The following is a 16,602-nucleotide window of genomic DNA, read 5'->3' on the forward strand; positions in this document are numbered from 1 at the left end:
TTTTGGACGAAAACATTGGCTACATCCCGCTTAGTGTGGACTCACCTAACATTCAGCTCCCCCTTTTCATCATCTTCAATGTCGCATATCAAAAACCCTCAACCACGTTAAGAATAGTTAATCTACTACCCATAGCACAGATATCTCCCTATATTATCCACGAGAGTTTATACCATGGTTTTTATTGATAGCGTGAAGCCTGCAACACGATAATTGTGCTTATTGAGGTGCATGTGTATTGTGTAGGGCTAGCATATCGCAAGGAGCGGCATTGTCTATACCAAAGTACTGAGCGAATTGGAAGGTAGTCTTTCCCAAGGGCATCACAGCCTTGCGGTAATAGACCCTTCTTAGTCGCATGGGGCCCTAAATGTAGGAAATGGCAATATAGGATCCTGTACGAGTCAGTATCTGCTTCCGCCTGATACAGAGGAGCTTTTTCGTTAGGCGCGTAGATGAAACTAAATGCCAAGAATTTGCTCTAATAAAGAGTAAAGGGCGAAGACTTAGATGCGTTTATGGTAGTCATCTTCGTACACTCTTAGTCGTTGTATATAACTTAGTACAGACAAGGTACCTCCTTACGTAGGCAGATGCGAACATATAAAAAGCTTTAGACAACCCTTTGATTGTACCTCCAGTAACTAGAAGCAAGCCAACATCTCGTTTTACGAAAGCCGTTAGCTACCTCATATACAATCTAGGCAGTGATCATGGTTGTCGTCATATTTATAGAGTTGCTAACATGATAGTGTCTAATCATTCATTAGGACATAGGCAATGGCGTATACTTGATTTCTTGAATAGATAATTCTGCATAACGTATCAGAGTTTACTAAATAGTTATATATATAAACAAGATGAGACATCTATGGTATTAATATCGACTAAGAATATATGAGCGAGTTATAGATTCCTTAGAGAGAGAACCGAATGAGGTGGCCCGAGCGTTCTTTACCATCAACCCCTTACCCCTATTTCCATAATTCAAGCAACTACCTTAGGTAATCATAGACAGCCAGGCGCTACGTTAATAGACGAGCGACGACTAAGAGCATACAAAAGCACCGAATACTAATCGTTAACATATATCAGGGTTAGATAGATATTAAGCTGGGAAAAAGGTATCTAATTTACACGAAAAGATCTTATCCAATTGACAACCCAATCCAAAGGCAGAGTAGACGCTTTACGACTCTGAAAGTTTATAACTATAAACTTCATGGCAGTTTAACTCTTCCTCATATATCCGTACTCATGATAACAATCGAACGACACTCTTTTGTGTTCTTAGCAGATACGAGAATTGGCGATACCGGCCCGTCCTACCCATGCCAACGGGTACGACCTAATGGTTCATTGGGGAAGGTTACAAGGATCACACTTAACCCGCTTCCGGAAGGTAGATTTTCCCACGCATGGCAAAATACCGACCATATGCGGTGAGCTTTGCGATGGCGAATATATAAATTGAAGGCCATGTTCAATCCGATTGCCAGTGAGCCTTATCTCCCCTCGCCTGCCAGGAACCCCGCAATGAATACTGTCAAGAGCTTCCTCGTCCAAGCCGCGATCACCAGTGTCGCTCTTGGGCAGTTCTGCGAACACCAGTGGGAGGGGAAATTCGCAGACCATGAGGTAGATGGCGTCCCGTATCTGCAAGCGAGGCAGAACGTTGCTCCGCCTCCATTAGAGATTCGACCCCTCATCGTGAATGGTCCATCAAGCAATCGTGTCGATCTCATTTTCTTCGGTGACGGATGTACGTACCTGTATAAAAAAAAATGACTTTATACTATAGGACTTATCAAGTTCCCCTAAACTAACTTAATACTGTAATCGGATAGATACCGAAGATGAGAAGGACAAGTTCTTCGCCGATGCTCTGTTCCTCGCAAATAACATTACTGACGGACAGACATTTTTCGACGTGCTTCCTGTATTGAACTTCTGGGCTGGATTTTCACCAAGCAACGAGGTGGGTGATGTCCCTTGTGATATACTTGATATAATATTTCGTTTCCCTGACGTCTTAATAGAGTGGCGTTGGTACTGGTGGAAAGCCCCTGGAGTAGGTCCCCCCTTTTTACGCAAAATTCATGCTAGCCAAAAATTACTTACCGATGCATCCCAATAGCACCGTCTATGGACTTTACCGCGATGGTACAGAGCTTCGTGGTGTTTATTACGACAAGCCCGAAGTAGCACGTGCTGCCTGTCAGTCAACAGACGCATGCGATTTTCCCATTCTTCTTGGGAACGACCCATTATACGGGGGATTAGGTGGTACCTTCACGTAAGTCACGCAATATCTCGTACTTGTTCGTCGTTAAAACTTGCAGCGTTACAACCTCCTCGCCTAATAATGGACCTGTGATTATTCGCCACGAGTTAGGCCACTCGATCATTGGCGTAGGCGAAGAATACGACGGCGGTGAAGTGTACACCGGCGTCAATGCGGCAAAATCCACCAACTCGGTGCCCTGGACACAGTGGTATACAGATGCGTCTACCGAGCCTAAGATCCAACGGACAAATATGCCAGTACAGGAATACCCTTGGACACTGCTGAATACGTCGCAGAGCTGGATCCAGACTTTCACCTCAGCAGGCACATATTCCACTCATCTCCTCCAAGTCAGCGTAAGCGGCGTGACGGCAACTAGTGACTTGCTGGTAGAGATCGATGGGAAGGACGCGGGCTGGGAATGGAATCCCGCAGTTGGAGAGGATCGCTATATTTATAATATTAAGATCAACGAGGCGCTAACTCCAGGAGAACATGAGATTAAATTCACACTACTAAACGAGGAGAGGCAAGGAAGCGCGCAGCTTTGCAGTTTCGAGGTTCTTGAGTATGGGGATGAGGAAGAGTAAGCGATTCGCCGTCCTACCTAAAACTTACTTGTCTCACATACGCTTCTGTCTAGGTTCGACTTTGAGCCACGATACCACGGATTATATCCGACGTGAGTAAACGTAGCTTCGCCAAGCCTGCCTTACGCAAGCCAGTGCCGTTACTAATACCCAATAACCCGTCTAGATTTTCCAGCAGAAACGTAACCTCATACAGGCCGACAAACGATCTTTGCCTAATGCGAGACACCTATTCTTCCAATTTCTGCGACGCCTGCATCGAGGGACTGTGGCTGTCTCTGCTCGGCCGACTCGCCCTGATCGACAACATCACGCAGGATGCTCAGCCGGACGGCTCGACGAACGCCACTCTCAACTTGCTTCCCCTTGCGAATCTTAGACAAGTGCCAAACCCGCATCAGGAAGCCTACACAATTCTATGGTACGGCGTTGACGGGACGACGGTTTTGGAGGATTGGACTAATAGCACAACTGCACTTCTTGGGCCGGACATCACGGAGTTTGGCGTTGAGGTTAGGTTTACGACGGAGCAGGTCAGAGTTGATAGTGCCGGAGTGCTAGTGCAAAAGGAGAGATATTCAGTGGAATAGTCGAGCTGTTACTAAAGCGTATAGATCACTTCGATTACGTCGATCTCTAGCAGGCTCATAAAATGGCTATTAATCTAGAGTACTCTTAATCTAATCCAGTAACGCCTAAAGCAATATAGGTATACGTTCTAAATTCGTAGCAACTTCGTTGACGGAAACGATGCTACCAGCCCTAGCACGGCGCGAATAAAGTGAAGTCCTGTTCAATCAACGGACCCCTCCGTGCTAGATCCTTGAGCTTGCTTTTCCAGCCATTCTTCATTAATATAGCGATAATCCTCCGGCCCATATGAATCATACATCTCTGTAAGAGCATTACTCTTCCGAAACGGATCCAGTCCGAGGTCTCGTTGAAGTAAGTCGAAATAAGGGACGGCATCAAAGATAAAATTTGGGCCTTTATTCCCCCACTCGGTGGGATACCGCCACCTGCCGAATCTATTGTGCAGCACGGTCTCATATTGCAACTTCTCCATCTCCGCCTTATCGTCGATGACCTTTGAAGGATCCCTTGTCAATTTTCCTGAAAAGTAGGCGCTGACCCAGAGCCCTGTGATGTGAGCAGTAATGACGTTGCTTAAATTGGCTTGACAGCCTACGAATGCTATATCCCGGGGGCGAAGGAAGCGAGGAGACGCAGGGACAAGAAAGCGGTGTAGCATATATGGTGTCAGGGGTGTACGAGATTTTTCACCAGTGCTGATTCCTTTCTGGTCTATGAGGGGAACGAAATTCTTGTTCCATACTGGCTGTATTTTGAGTCTCGGGAAGCGTTCCAGGATCTCCTTATCAGCTCGTTCTAGAAGCATATGGTTGTTTGCTAGATCTTGTACAGGCGCATTTTCTAAGACCTCGTGGGGAGTTCCAAGATCTTTTTCGATCCCCTCTGGAAGGAACTTGATAGGTGGCACATGCTTCCAGCCCGTATTCGCTAGAAACGCCTCAGATTCGAACTCGGTACCATCAGCAAGATGAACTTTTCCTGGGCTTAACCGGACGATCTCCCCGATATGAATGTCGACCTTGTCACTCTTAACGAGCTCGAAAAAGTCCTGCTCGTAGTTGAGAATGCTATAACTGCATCCCGTGAACATGACGTGAAGCCAAGGTTTCAACTTGGCTGTATCCGGGTGAGAGTCGAGTTTATTCAGCGTAATGACATCCTGGCTGAGTATATTCCAAAAGCGATCTACTAGAAAGCGACCAATCGCGGTCCGATGATAGAAATACCGGATTCCCCAATAACCGTCAGCATCACCCCAGATACACGGGCTGAACCAGGTAAGAAAGCGGGTGTCTAGGATAGGATATTAGCATAAGTGCATAACTCAAGACGAGGTATATTAGTAGATAGATACATGGAGGCTAAAACATAGACATTACTTACTCGCAAGTTTCTCGATCCACTTCTTAAACGGCGTTACATATGGAGGCGCCATCCATACAGGACCATGACCGCTCGCTTTCCTTTACTCAGCCCATATCGAGAGTATCTCGGCATTACGAGTAAAACTTACATCGAATGACCCAATTTACTTTGACGCCGGCCAGGGCATATTGGTATACGGCATCCCATCCAGACTTTCCAGCCCCAAAGACAGTAACGGTCTTTGCTTTCAACGTATCCAAGCTTTTCGGGAAGTCCTTGGTGTGAAATATCTTCCCATCGAATTTATCCTGTCCGTTAAATTTTGGCATGAAAGGTTCCGACAATAATCCAGTGGCAATGATAAGCTTATGAGCCAGAACCTTGGTCGTTTGTTGTTGATTACGTTGCTTGATCGTCAGAATCCACCCGCCTTCAGCTGTGTCCTGGTGTTCCGCAGTAAGGACTGTGGTTTCAAGCCTGATGAAATCAGCGATGCCAAATTCTTCGGCATACGCTTCGAGGTAAGTGTTAATTACCTCTCCAGGAATATGTTCGCCCGGATTAACGTCGAACCTATCCGCAGTCATGGGAAAGTCGGGGTATTCATATGTCCCTAAGAGATTATTACTCTTTAGACCTGGGAAGAGCCTATTCTTGGCCCATTTGCCACCCAGGGTAGATTGGCCTTCAAATATCAACAGGGTACGGTCAGGCTGTGTGCAATGTAATTGTTTTGCTGTGGCAAGCCCATGGAACCCTATATTCACCTTAGTTAAATAGGTCTACAAAAAGGAAAAAGAAAGAAAAAAAGGGGGAATGTTGTCTGGAGATTCCATTCTACTAATAAATGGAAATATAAAAGCCAGATCACTTACCAGCACCTACTACAACATAATCACACTCTTCGATTACAGAGGTAGACATTATAGTAAAGGTACCTAGGTACCTCTATACCGGCTTGGGCGTGTTGAGTATTGAAACACCATATAGAAGTGAAATGTTGCGTTAAGAATGCTTCTAGAAGGGAAGAACAGGGAGCAGCGGAGTTATTAAATTTCCACAAGTCAAGGCTTACGAGGCTGCAGAACAATTCAAAGACCGAGATAAGGGATATATTACCGAGTCATCCCTTTGAATACCTACCTACCCCGCTGCTTTTCGTGGTTCATAGCTTTGGTTACACTCATCTGTTGCACTTATACAAGACTCCAACAATTAAGAACTGCGGCTACACGCGGTAGATGTCTTAGACATTCATTCATTGAGTGCTTAAATATTGATCTCTTCACCCGAAGCCAAAAACAAAGATTACGAGCCACGATATCTTCCTTTCATTAAGTACTCACTAATGTATTTGCTTCCGCTGAGATCTCTAGGTGGCTATAGCCTAATATGCGCTAGAGAAACTTAGTACCTTTCTAATATCATCCTACGTTCGTTCCCGAGCCGACAAGAGCTTCCTCTGGGGGTCTAGAATTATCCACCCTTATGAAATAAGTTTTCTATGTATCGTCACGTTCAAATTCTTCCGTGACGATACCAGTACTAATTATTCAGGAGTTTGGTATCGAGTCTATTACTCAAATTACGCTTTTAGATATTTTATATGATCGAAACAGGTAGTCTTGTCTACTCGGTTTGCGTTGTGGCATATGGCATGGCAAATAATAGTATGACTTACAGCATTATCTCCGGGTTCTCACGAATATAAGTTAAGGTAGGTATTTTGGTATTAAGTAATCAAATCTCTCCTAAATAAGACTGATTCTAGGGTTATCGGTTACAAGATCCAGCTTGTCGGGTGGTTATGTCATTCAATATTGCTTTAGCCCCTGAAGGCTTCACTATTGGTCTTATATACGAGACCCCACGTGCTATACCCGCTATTATATTAAATAACACAATGTCTTTTCAGACCGGTTTGTCCCGAAGTTGTCAGCCTCGAATATACGCTGCTTTCCTTTTTGTCGTCGCAAGTTGGATTGCCGTCATCGCCACCATATTGCTTAGATGTCGACCCTTCCACAAATACTGGCAGATATATCCAGATCCTGGGAGTTAGCCGGTCAACTAATGGCTCTATTATTAGACAAACGTCAGCTGTTTATCACCTACCAGCTCACTTGGGTGTATTATTGTGCGAACGTTTCTACTGGTTTATATCCCTTTGACTCTCCTCTGGCAAGCAAAACTGAAGTTACGAAGAAAGTTAGGGTTGTTAACGCTCTTTAGTAGCGGCATCTTCGTCATAATATATGCTACTCTACGTACTGTAACGATTATTGCCGCAAGTAACTGTCTAAAGGCTTTCCCCTAGAAGTCAACTGCCAATACAACAGCGCTTTCGAAAGAATGCTGATCAGGATGCACATCTAGCGGGCTCCTGGGCCGTGAGAGAGTCATTTGTAGCAGTTATCACTACGGACGTCCCGATGGTTGTACCTTATAGCAAGAGGTTCCTTGATCCCATCTTTACCACCTTTATAGCAAGCTTTGGGAAAGGAGATCTGTCAGAAAAATTGGGATGTAAAGCTTCTGGGACGATTGGTGGTGGTGGGATTCAGAGTTGGCATGGTCGTGGTCCTCGTTCCGCTAACCCTAGGTATCACCGAATCTACTTTTGGTGAAAGTGAAGAGCGAATTGTAGAAAAAGTAAAAATGCAAGACTTTAAAGTCAATGCCCCTGCTCAAGTATCCGGACAGAGTAGCGGTGATAAGATCCGAAAAGACATTGGATTTACTGTCATTAAACCTTGAGTCCAATCAACTCATAGGAATCACGTCCTACATAGGTATAAGTGCTAGGAACACTTAGGCTCGGAGATAAGTCTTTGCCACACGCAGCGGCAGAGCCCGCCCTTCCCCAAGCCCCAATACGCCAGAGCCGAAAGAACACCGTATGATACATACAGTGTCATAGCAGCAGGATGTTCGACATGTGGGATCTTCCACAGTAGAATCTGCATGAAATAACTTAGCGCCCGGACACCATAATCTATGTAAGATGTCACTCGTATCTTGGCCATTAACTCGACGATAGATTCCTTGTCGATCCTTTCCAGGCCTATACATATGTGCATACAGCTCCGGGGTATCCGTCACGGCTTCACCGTTAGCCAATGTCTTCACGTCTTCCTCGCAGCCTCACGATAGACGTCATAGCTGAGATGAGCTCTGGAGCTTTTGGGCCGGTGTTTCATCTTTCTACCGCCAAATTCTGAGACATTCCGCTACGGTGGCGCAGTGCAATAATTTAGCTATATGCATGTCTCACACATCTCTGCCGTCTTTCCGAGAATCAAATCAGCTCCCCTCGTCTCGTCCCGCGTAGGTAGCAGGTATCACCATCCATTCTAGACTACCTAGATACCACTTGCCATGTCAGTCTCCATCCATTAATACCTGGTCAGCTGCTTGTTATCTGAGACTACCTCGAGGGAGATATAGGTACCTAGCTTTCGGAATTTAAAATTAGCTAGGTTCAAGAACAACAACTACCTATCCAATCGAATCACAACCATGTTATAGAACCACCACCAACAATAATGACAACGATCATGACAAGTAGTGAAGATCCAGCTAAGCAGGCACCGCGACCAGCCAAGACCAAGAGAAAGTTCATATAGGTGATAACACCTGGACGGCCGATCAAGCAAAAAAAGGGCGGGCTTGAAGTTCAGTGTAATATACATGATTAGGGTGGAACTGTTAGCGACATAGGAAGTTAATACAGCTCCATACCTAATGTAGAGAGTAATAATTAATTTATACTAATCGGCTCTCTGATGAGTCTCTAACTGAGCGACTATGCGCATCGAGATACATGCAAGCATACGCACCCGTAACGAAGAGAACGGCACAAGTAACATAAACGCTAGCCAGAATAAAATAGAAGTAAAAGCTCCATATAATCTAGCATCACATCTCATCCGTTTTGCGACCCGTTCCAGTCGCTACTCCATATAAACGTCGGGCAACGCCACTGGGTCCCTTTCTCCTTTTCGCCCGACGGCCCAATAGGCCGGGCACAGACGAAGAATGACCTTCCTAGAAAGCAAGTTAATATTACGTTGGAGGAAAGTATACTTACGTAGGTAGGTGTGAAGCGACTTACCTCGATTGACGCCAGGTTTCTTGGTCACTACGCTAACGCAGTCCTCTCCATGCTCGCATTTAGGCAGGACTCTTTTACCGCTAAGCAGCTTGGACCAAGATTCCTTGGATTCGATAGGATCAAAGACTCTATCTGGACTAGACGGTTTGGCAGTATATTTTACTTCTTCTGTGTTATTGGATTCTTTCGGTACTTCGGCCTCGAAAGTATTATCAACCTTACTAAGTGGTTCGGGGTCTTCGTCTGTTTCTGGAATTGCACTCGCAGTTGCGGTAGTTTTAGGTTTAAAAAAGCCCTTCAGGCTACTTTGCCCTTTAGACGAGGGCTCTTTGGCCAGAGTTGCCTTTGTTTTTTTTTGTGGTCTGCTGGCCGATGCCGTGCTTGAGGGTGTGCGCTTAAGAGTGCTAGGCCGCGGCTTAGCTGGAGAAGGCGCTGAAGTTACTGATTCAGGTTGTGAAGCGGGCGTTTCAACGGCTTCGTCTTTCGATAGCTCAATTTTAGCGAAATTACTGCTGGGACTTTCTGACGGCTCGTTAATTGGCGCTAGAGCCGACTTCGAAGGTACCGGTTTCTTGGAGAACATATCCTTGATGCTCCGCCGGCGATCAAATTCAGGAATGAGCTTTGCTGATAATGGTAAAAGGTCTTTTGCTGTCCAGTCCCTAAGCCGAACTCCATCCTTAAAAACTCCTGGAGGATTCATAATGTCCCTGAGATGTACCTCTTTTCCGTCAATACTTATAACATCCTTGAGGGTTGCAAAGACTGGACAGTGATCAGACCCCATCAGACCTTCCTGAATATTGGAGTCGATAAACCAGTCCTTCATATCATCACTACATAGGACATAGTCGATTCGACTGCCGACATTGGCGGGACGAGTATTCTTCTTAGTGTCCCAGCAAGTGAACATGCTCTCGCGAGTAGGATGGAAGAGCCGGCCAAGGTCCCATAGCACTGGCTCCTCCCTATTCTCATCCCTGTCACCTAACACGTCTCCCTCGAATATAAGCTGATTGAAGATGCGGCGGGGAGGAGTGGAAAAGAACTCTTCGACCGTAACGCCTTCTTTTCTTAGTCGATCAAAAAGGTTGGCTGTATCCATGGATGTTCGGATAACATTAAGATCGCCTGTTAGGACGACCCTCTTGCCCATGGCTACGAGGTTACGGATTCGGACGTCTAATGCGTCGAGGTAGCCTAGCCTGAAATCATCTCGGTTCCCATCGCTGTTAGCTGGGCTGTAGGTTCCAATTAGAACAAAGGCAGGGAACTCAAGGATGACGCATCGCCCTTCGCAGTCAAGGGTTAGATCGTCTATCAGACCCACAAGCTGGCCAGGCTTTGGGTAACCCCCTATTTGTTGATCTGGGGGGAGGTCTCGGAATTTAGTTGAGGAATTTGGTGGACATAAGACCCCAGTGATCCCTTCTTCTGCTCTGATGGGCATACACACTGAATTGCGGGTATAGATGGCCACGCCAGCATAGCCTACTCTTACTATTAGGTTGGGTTATTAGACGGGCTGTGATATACGCACCTTTCTTGTGCTTGGGTAAGCTGAAGAAAACATCCCAACCAGGTACCAAAACCATATCATCCTGGAGGTCCTTGCGCTGGATTTTGGTCTCCTGCATTACGACTATGTCTGCCTCGAGTATATCGAACATAGCTTCGAAAGTCCTCTTTTCCCTCCATGGCTGGTATCCAAACGGGTTCCTGTTTAGGCCAGTTAGAAGTGAGATGTTGCGTATAGTACATGGTTCCATACCGAATGCCGTTCACTATAGGCGGTGTTAGTGAGATTAGATATGATGAAAATGTGAGAGGATACGATACGAACCATTCCACGAAGTGATGCGCACGCCCATGATGTCGGAGATGCATTCACAAATTTACAAAGTTTTTGATAAATTTTAAGGTGCATCCCCAGTCATTCCTCGTCTATTTCGCCCTTTTCATCTACTACCAACCATCATCGGATCTGTGCTGGACTGGCGGAGATTCTGGGACATGTACATTAAGAGGTCCCTCTAATATACGGTGGGTTTCGGTAAGTGGATTCACCGCGGAATCGCTGGAAAGAAGTTCTAATACAAATGACGGTGCATTTCTTTCCACTTATAAATATTGAAGAGAATCAAGCGCCCCTTCCTTATTATCAATGTTTACCTTAGGTAATAAAACTGTCTGTAAACCTTTTTCTACGTGTAGTTGCACAAACCTCAATTAACCGTGCATACCGCTGGAAGTCGCGACATTCTAATCGGTGTTAGGTACCACGCACGCCACACCAAAATGACCCGAAGTCCCGTGACACGCGTCATGTTTAGAACCCCTGTCATATGTGTAAAGCCACAAAAACGGATCCGCCGTATCCCCGCGGATTTACCGAGGCGAAGAAGCACAAGCAGCTCTAGCTTTACCTAATACCGGGTTCTAAAGGTCTAATCCAATCAAAAGCTGACCTCATTCGACAATTGAAATCAGACCACCAAATCCACAACTAAACAACTAAACCTGGAATCCTGACGAGTCGACGTCTACAACACTCTCCCCTCTAAACAACGAACGAAGATATAATACGTGAAAAGACAAACCACGATGCTTCCCCAGCGACAGCTCCTCCGCGCGACGCCGCGCTTGGCTTCCCAGCTGCGTGCCGCCAATACCACACCCGTCTTCCGCTCCGCTCTGCAGCGCCGCTTTGCTTCGACCGAGAACGCCTTCATCAAGGAGCGACAGGCTGTCAAGGAGCACGCTGCCGCCACCACTGGTAAGTTATCTAGGCGTGAATAATACTAGGAATTGGATTGCTGACCCCTCGCAGAGCTCTGGCGCAAGATCTCCCTCTAGTAAGACCCATCCCTCCATCTATTCCGTCCCCTCGAGCGATACGCATACCGCCGATATATATATATCGCAAAGCAGAGTTAATACACACCACCCTACCGCATCGATATCAATCCACACGCACCAACTTCTTCAAGTTCATTCATTCATACGTTAGATGTTAGATCCAACCCAAACAAAGCAGCTAACAAAATACCTCAACCCCTCAGCGTCGTCCCCCCCGCCATACTCCTCGCCGGCGTCAACGCCTACAACCTATACCAGGAGCACTGGGAGCACTGGTCGCATCTGCCCCCCCTAGAGGAGCGCGTCGAGTACCCCTACCAGAACATCCGCACCAAGAACTTCCCCTGGGGCGACGGCGACAAGACCCTATTGTACGTATTTTCTCATCTACCCTTCGTATGTCTAAGAAAGGAAGAGGGAAAGAAAAGGAAAGATAGAGAAATAGGAGGGCAGGGAGAGAATAGATAAGATTACTAACTCGGGGGGAAAATAGCTGGAACGACAAGGTCAACTACCACAACAAGAACAAGACCACCTAAGCGCCCGACCGTAGTCGAAGCCTATATCGTGGAATAGCCGACGATGAACTAACTACGGGAAGCGTAGGAGTGGAGGGAAGTGCATGCGGGAATCAGTCATAGAGCAAGTCGCCCTCGACGAGCAAGACGAGAGACAGGGCTGCTTGTGTGTATCTTCGACATTGTAGATATGCCATTCCTTTTGTCAACCCAAAAGCAGATCAATCAATCAATCATCTTACCTTGACAAGCATATATACCATATGTTAGGTACATATCATTACTTATTATCCTAACACTGGTATGAACCTAGTATGCTTGTCTGGGGAGTGCCTAACCTAACCTACCTAACTCAAGTCATTATCTACTACTACCTCATATACGAAGAAGAAAACAAGCACCATAACGGGCAGTTAATATATATGTATAAAAAAAAAGGTAGGTATTTACTACGTAAACCAAACTAGGGCACATAGGTATCTTAGGTAGGTTAAACAAACAAGTTCCAAGACCCCGACGCCTAACCAACCAACCAACCTATCAACCAATCCATTCCTTCCCTAATTCATTATATACCCTCTAAGGATCAATGCCAGGACCCCTGAACCCCTTTAAGTGTACAGACTCGACTTGACTTGACTGTCTCTGATGTATGGTCTAGTATAATATGTATGTAAATACTGTGGTAACACCGCAAATGCACAGCGTATGCTGATTAGGCGATTTGTTGTGTTGTGTGTAAACTCCGCTGGTTGGAACGGCTGGGTACAGTACCTAGGTAGGTATTGTGTGTAGTGAGTTTCAATCCTGTTAGCTCCACCTTCATTTCACGGCGGTAGCATCACCAGTGACGTGGGCATTGACGATGTTAGAGTCAGAGGGAGCCGATTCAGTAAAATCGGGCTCGGGACCCTCCATCCAATTCGTATACCCATCTTCGTCCCCATTCTCTTCTCCTAGCTCCTCATGATGCTCTCCCCTCTGCTCCTCTACTCGTCTCCTTGGAGGTAGATTAGGAGGCGGAGTATGCGTCTTCACGGACGCCTTATCCTCGTCCTCTACTATCTGGATCAAGTCCTCATTTTCGCCTTCTGCATATTCAGGCACGTCACCATTCAGCTCTTCCGCATCCTCAACCCAAGGCTGGACGTACCCGGGTGAAGACATGGAATCATCGTGATCGTTAATCCGGAATGACGGGCTATTCGGCTCCGAATCTGCCGGCGCCGCAACAACAAGGACATTATCTTCATTGCTGCTGTCGTTACCGGCAATATGGATCTGAGAGATACGTCTGCGCCTCGATGGTAGCGGAGGTGGCGGCAAGGGCCGTCGTTCTGTTTTCGCATCATGTAAGTTACCGGTACTCTGTCGTGGGAGCGATGGTGGAGGAGCAATAGGTTTCCGTTTGGGCATGATGGCCATCGGCGATGCCTTCTTTCCAGGCCCAGGTAGCGGCGTGCCAGGAGGCGGGAATGGCTGACCACGCCCCATAGGCTGATTCAGATCCAGCGGAGGATCGGAAAGCTTGCGTCCGTTAACGCCACCGTTCCTGTCCGTCTGCCTCTGTATTGCGTTCAGGCCCCATCGTTTCGCCGTTGCGGCGACGTTAGACACGGCGGCTAGGGTATTCCGCTTACCCTCTAGCGTCCCATTTGTAGAGCTAGCCGTTGAAGAGGTGTTTTCTCTTCGTGTGAAGAAAACCTTGCCTATTGACCCAGTATTACTCTTGATCGAATTTCTGCTACTAGATGGCGCAGATGAGCTTGGAGGCGCATTATCGCTCTCAGCACTTCCTGTAGAGGAGGCAGTGTGACGTCTGCCTGGCGCTGTAGGGGTGTTATCGTCCTCGCGTACAGGGATAGCTTCGGAAGACGAATTCGTGGAGCCATTGATCGCTTGTGAGGTAGAAGATGATTTACCGGGCGACCCGACGGGGGTATGAGCCGGTGATGTGCTCTTGGACCTAGCAGAGAGATGCGCCATTGCACTAATTGCGTCATCACGATCTGGTGGACTAGACGAAGGTCTGAAAGTTTCGGCGTGCACGGGGTCAGTGCTGACGATAGGACTTGACGTTGAGATAGATCCTGATCGCGAGGGGTGTAGCACCTCTGTCGCAGAGCTTCGTGGGCTCTTTGCTTCGAAAGCTGTCGTCGATGCAGACGGACTCTGACTGCCATCACTTTGTAAACTCTTTTTCGAGTTAAGCCTCCTACCCCAGAATCCTTGTGGTTGCACCGTTTGGGAGGTCTCCATAACGGGCACGGTATGACTCTTCTCTAACGAAGGCTGTTCAGGGGGCGTATCCGTGCTTGTTTCTTCGATATGGCTGACCTCGTTTACATCCCCGTGCTGAGCGGCCATGGTTTCAGTGTTGGGAGAAGTCTCAACTGCGTCATCGCCTTCGAATATTCCTCCGCGCCATTGTTTGTGTTCGGTATTGAAGAACGGAATATCGTCCCAAAATGGTGCTACTAGTGTCTCGGCCACGACCTCCTTGATTCTGTTCTCGATCTGTCGTAGAATCACTGTGTATGTAATCTGCCTCGAACTTACAATGGGCTCAATCGTCATCTCTATCTTAGGCATGGACTGGAATGAGAACCATATGCGATTGCTAGGAGGTGGTTTTATCTTGAAGAAAGCATGTCCCTCCAGCTTCTTTAAGACCACAGCAAGTACGAGGTTGACTTCTCTCACTTTGAACCGAGGGCCTAGATCGATACGTGCTGTAGCAGCGACCTCTAATCTGAATTTGCCGTTGTACTTAACATCGGCCTCCATTCCGCACTCGCCTTCCACACTAAAGTCTTTGAGCCGGGGATTCATGAATAACGGCGCCGAATCTCCTGTGTCGATATTCTGTATCGTGATACTGGTAAGAAAAGATGGTCGATTGACACGGGAGATTTTCTTCGTAATCTTCTCCCTAATTAAATGTTCAATATCCTTGGTCTTGTAGACGCCGAGGAATATCCTCCCGATCAAGGCATTAAGCCATCTCGTCTGTAGGTGATCCTCAGAGGAATGTAACTTCTGAACTAATGATATGATATTCTTGACTTCGAATCGCTGGGGTTTCGGGGCTAGATTCAGACCAGTAAAGGTCTGTTCTTGATTCCTGAGCAGAGCAAAGTAGAAATCTTCCTTGGCGGAGCAGTTCTCGGAGAAGAGGTAGAATGGTTTTGACACTTGAGCACCTCGAGTCAAATCTTTCCCATCCGTCTTCCTGCTCAAGCGCAATGCATTTCGCTTAATAAATAACTCGCCTTCGGGGGTAGGGTCTCCTCCAGAGTATATGCTAATATTGTGGTGGGCTAAAGAGATAACGTGGCGGACCTCGAGCTGCTCGTCGTCGTCAAACAGCATCAAGTGGCCATGTCTGTCATCGATGAGGCGTTAGCTACTCAGTTCCTAAGACCTGCATCAAAGACGGCTAATAACGTACCTCAGTACGACATAGAACACATTTCCTGCCTTCTTAGGTCGCTGACTAACACCTTTACTGTCGTCTAACGGGCTAGGAGTCTGCTTCCTGTCGAAGATGCTTCTGTACATAGACTGGTATACACTCTGGCTAGGCGGGGCGACAGTGGTCGATCCTACGGGGGTAGAACGCTCTATCGGTTTGGCATTGATGCCCATCGGGGTGTATTCACGACATACTGCGAAATATCCTGCCGCTGTGTCGGATTCGGCTAGGAGGCGTTGTTTCGATTCCTCCTTCTGAGCCTCGCGAAGGGCTGTCGTATCGTCATCGGGCTGAACGATGCTGTTGGAATCATTGCCGTCATCTTCCTTTACGATTTCATCGCGAGTCGGAAATGTAAGATGCGCATGAAGTAGTATGACTGCTAAAACTAAAGGAATGAAAGTGACACCACCAAATAGGTAGGTCAATAAGAAACCAGTCCAGCTCATACCCATATCTCCGGCTTACAACAACAATAACAGCCAGCAAAGTGCGAATTTGCTAACCTTTGCGGCGGCCGAATTTGGTAGACCATGGATGATTGATTGATTATGTTTTATTTTCTTCTTTCTTTTTCCGAAAGAGGTCCGAGGTAAAAAGTGAAGTATGGTTAGGTAGGTACCTAGTTATTATATTTAGAATACCCAAGGCTGGTATAAGCTGGTATAAGCTGGTATTATGTATTAGTTAAGTTCGGTTAAGTTTATTACGATAAGGCCACCTTAAGAGCTTCGATGCTCGCGCCAGCTGGAGCTATTACATGCAAGTGGAACCCTTGAAAGGTTAATAACGGATCCGGG

General features: G+C 46.8%; 5 protein-coding genes across 5 annotated transcripts; 2 read left to right on the forward strand and 3 right to left on the reverse strand.

Annotated features, from left to right (window-relative positions):
• The first annotated feature begins 1,427 nt into the window (after window positions 1-1,427).
• Window positions 1,428-4,169, forward strand: F4817DRAFT_326400 (IgA peptidase M64-domain-containing protein). The gene is made up of 7 exons (XM_049301882.1): window positions 1,428-1,762; window positions 1,848-1,978; window positions 2,040-2,071; window positions 2,138-2,296; window positions 2,343-2,873; window positions 2,931-2,969; window positions 3,044-4,169. The coding sequence occupies exons 1-7, from the start codon at window positions 1,480-1,482 to the stop codon at window positions 3,465-3,467; spliced, it is 1,599 nt and encodes a 532-aa protein (XP_049162720.1). The 5' UTR covers window positions 1,428-1,479; the 3' UTR covers window positions 3,468-4,169.
• On the reverse strand, window positions 3,464-5,760 carry F4817DRAFT_367532 (FAD/NAD(P)-binding domain-containing protein; the record flags this gene model as incomplete). The annotated part of the gene is made up of 4 exons (XM_049307140.1): window positions 3,464-4,764; window positions 4,855-4,929; window positions 4,985-5,593; window positions 5,712-5,760. 4 exons carry the CDS (start codon window positions 5,758-5,760, stop codon window positions 3,671-3,673), a joined length of 1,827 nt encoding a protein of 608 aa, XP_049162721.1. The 3' UTR covers window positions 3,464-3,670.
• Window positions 5,761-8,570: 2,810 nt separating this feature from the next.
• Window positions 8,571-11,185, reverse strand: F4817DRAFT_326405 (DNase I-like protein). Its single transcript, XM_049301883.1, has 5 exons — window positions 10,794-11,185; window positions 10,722-10,734; window positions 10,491-10,669; window positions 8,951-10,441; window positions 8,571-8,883 (listed from the first exon to the last, which is right to left on the reverse strand). Exons 1-5 carry the CDS (start codon window positions 10,819-10,821, stop codon window positions 8,762-8,764), a joined length of 1,833 nt encoding a protein of 610 aa, XP_049162722.1. The 5' UTR covers window positions 10,822-11,185; the 3' UTR covers window positions 8,571-8,761.
• A 181-nt stretch (window positions 11,186-11,366) lies between these two features.
• On the forward strand, window positions 11,367-12,749 carry F4817DRAFT_215484 (mitochondrial cytochrome c oxidase subunit VIa). Its single transcript, XM_049298746.1, has 4 exons — window positions 11,367-11,726; window positions 11,781-11,805; window positions 12,013-12,180; window positions 12,303-12,749. Exons 1-4 carry the CDS (start codon window positions 11,555-11,557, stop codon window positions 12,346-12,348), a joined length of 411 nt encoding a protein of 136 aa, XP_049162723.1. The 5' UTR covers window positions 11,367-11,554; the 3' UTR covers window positions 12,349-12,749.
• A 400-nt stretch (window positions 12,750-13,149) lies between these two features.
• On the reverse strand, window positions 13,150-16,257 carry F4817DRAFT_312346 (uncharacterized protein; the record flags this gene model as incomplete). The annotated part of the gene is made up of 2 exons (XM_049300114.1): window positions 13,150-15,712; window positions 15,779-16,257. 2 exons carry the CDS (start codon window positions 16,255-16,257, stop codon window positions 13,150-13,152), a joined length of 3,042 nt encoding a protein of 1,013 aa, XP_049162724.1.
• Window positions 16,258-16,602: the final 345 nt, after the last annotated feature.

The sequence above is a fragment of the Daldinia loculata genome (assembly GCF_022478755.1).
Source record: "Daldinia loculata strain CBS 113971 unplaced genomic scaffold F4817scaffold_5, whole genome shotgun sequence".
Taxonomy (NCBI): Eukaryota; Fungi; Ascomycota; class Sordariomycetes; order Xylariales; family Hypoxylaceae; genus Daldinia; species Daldinia loculata.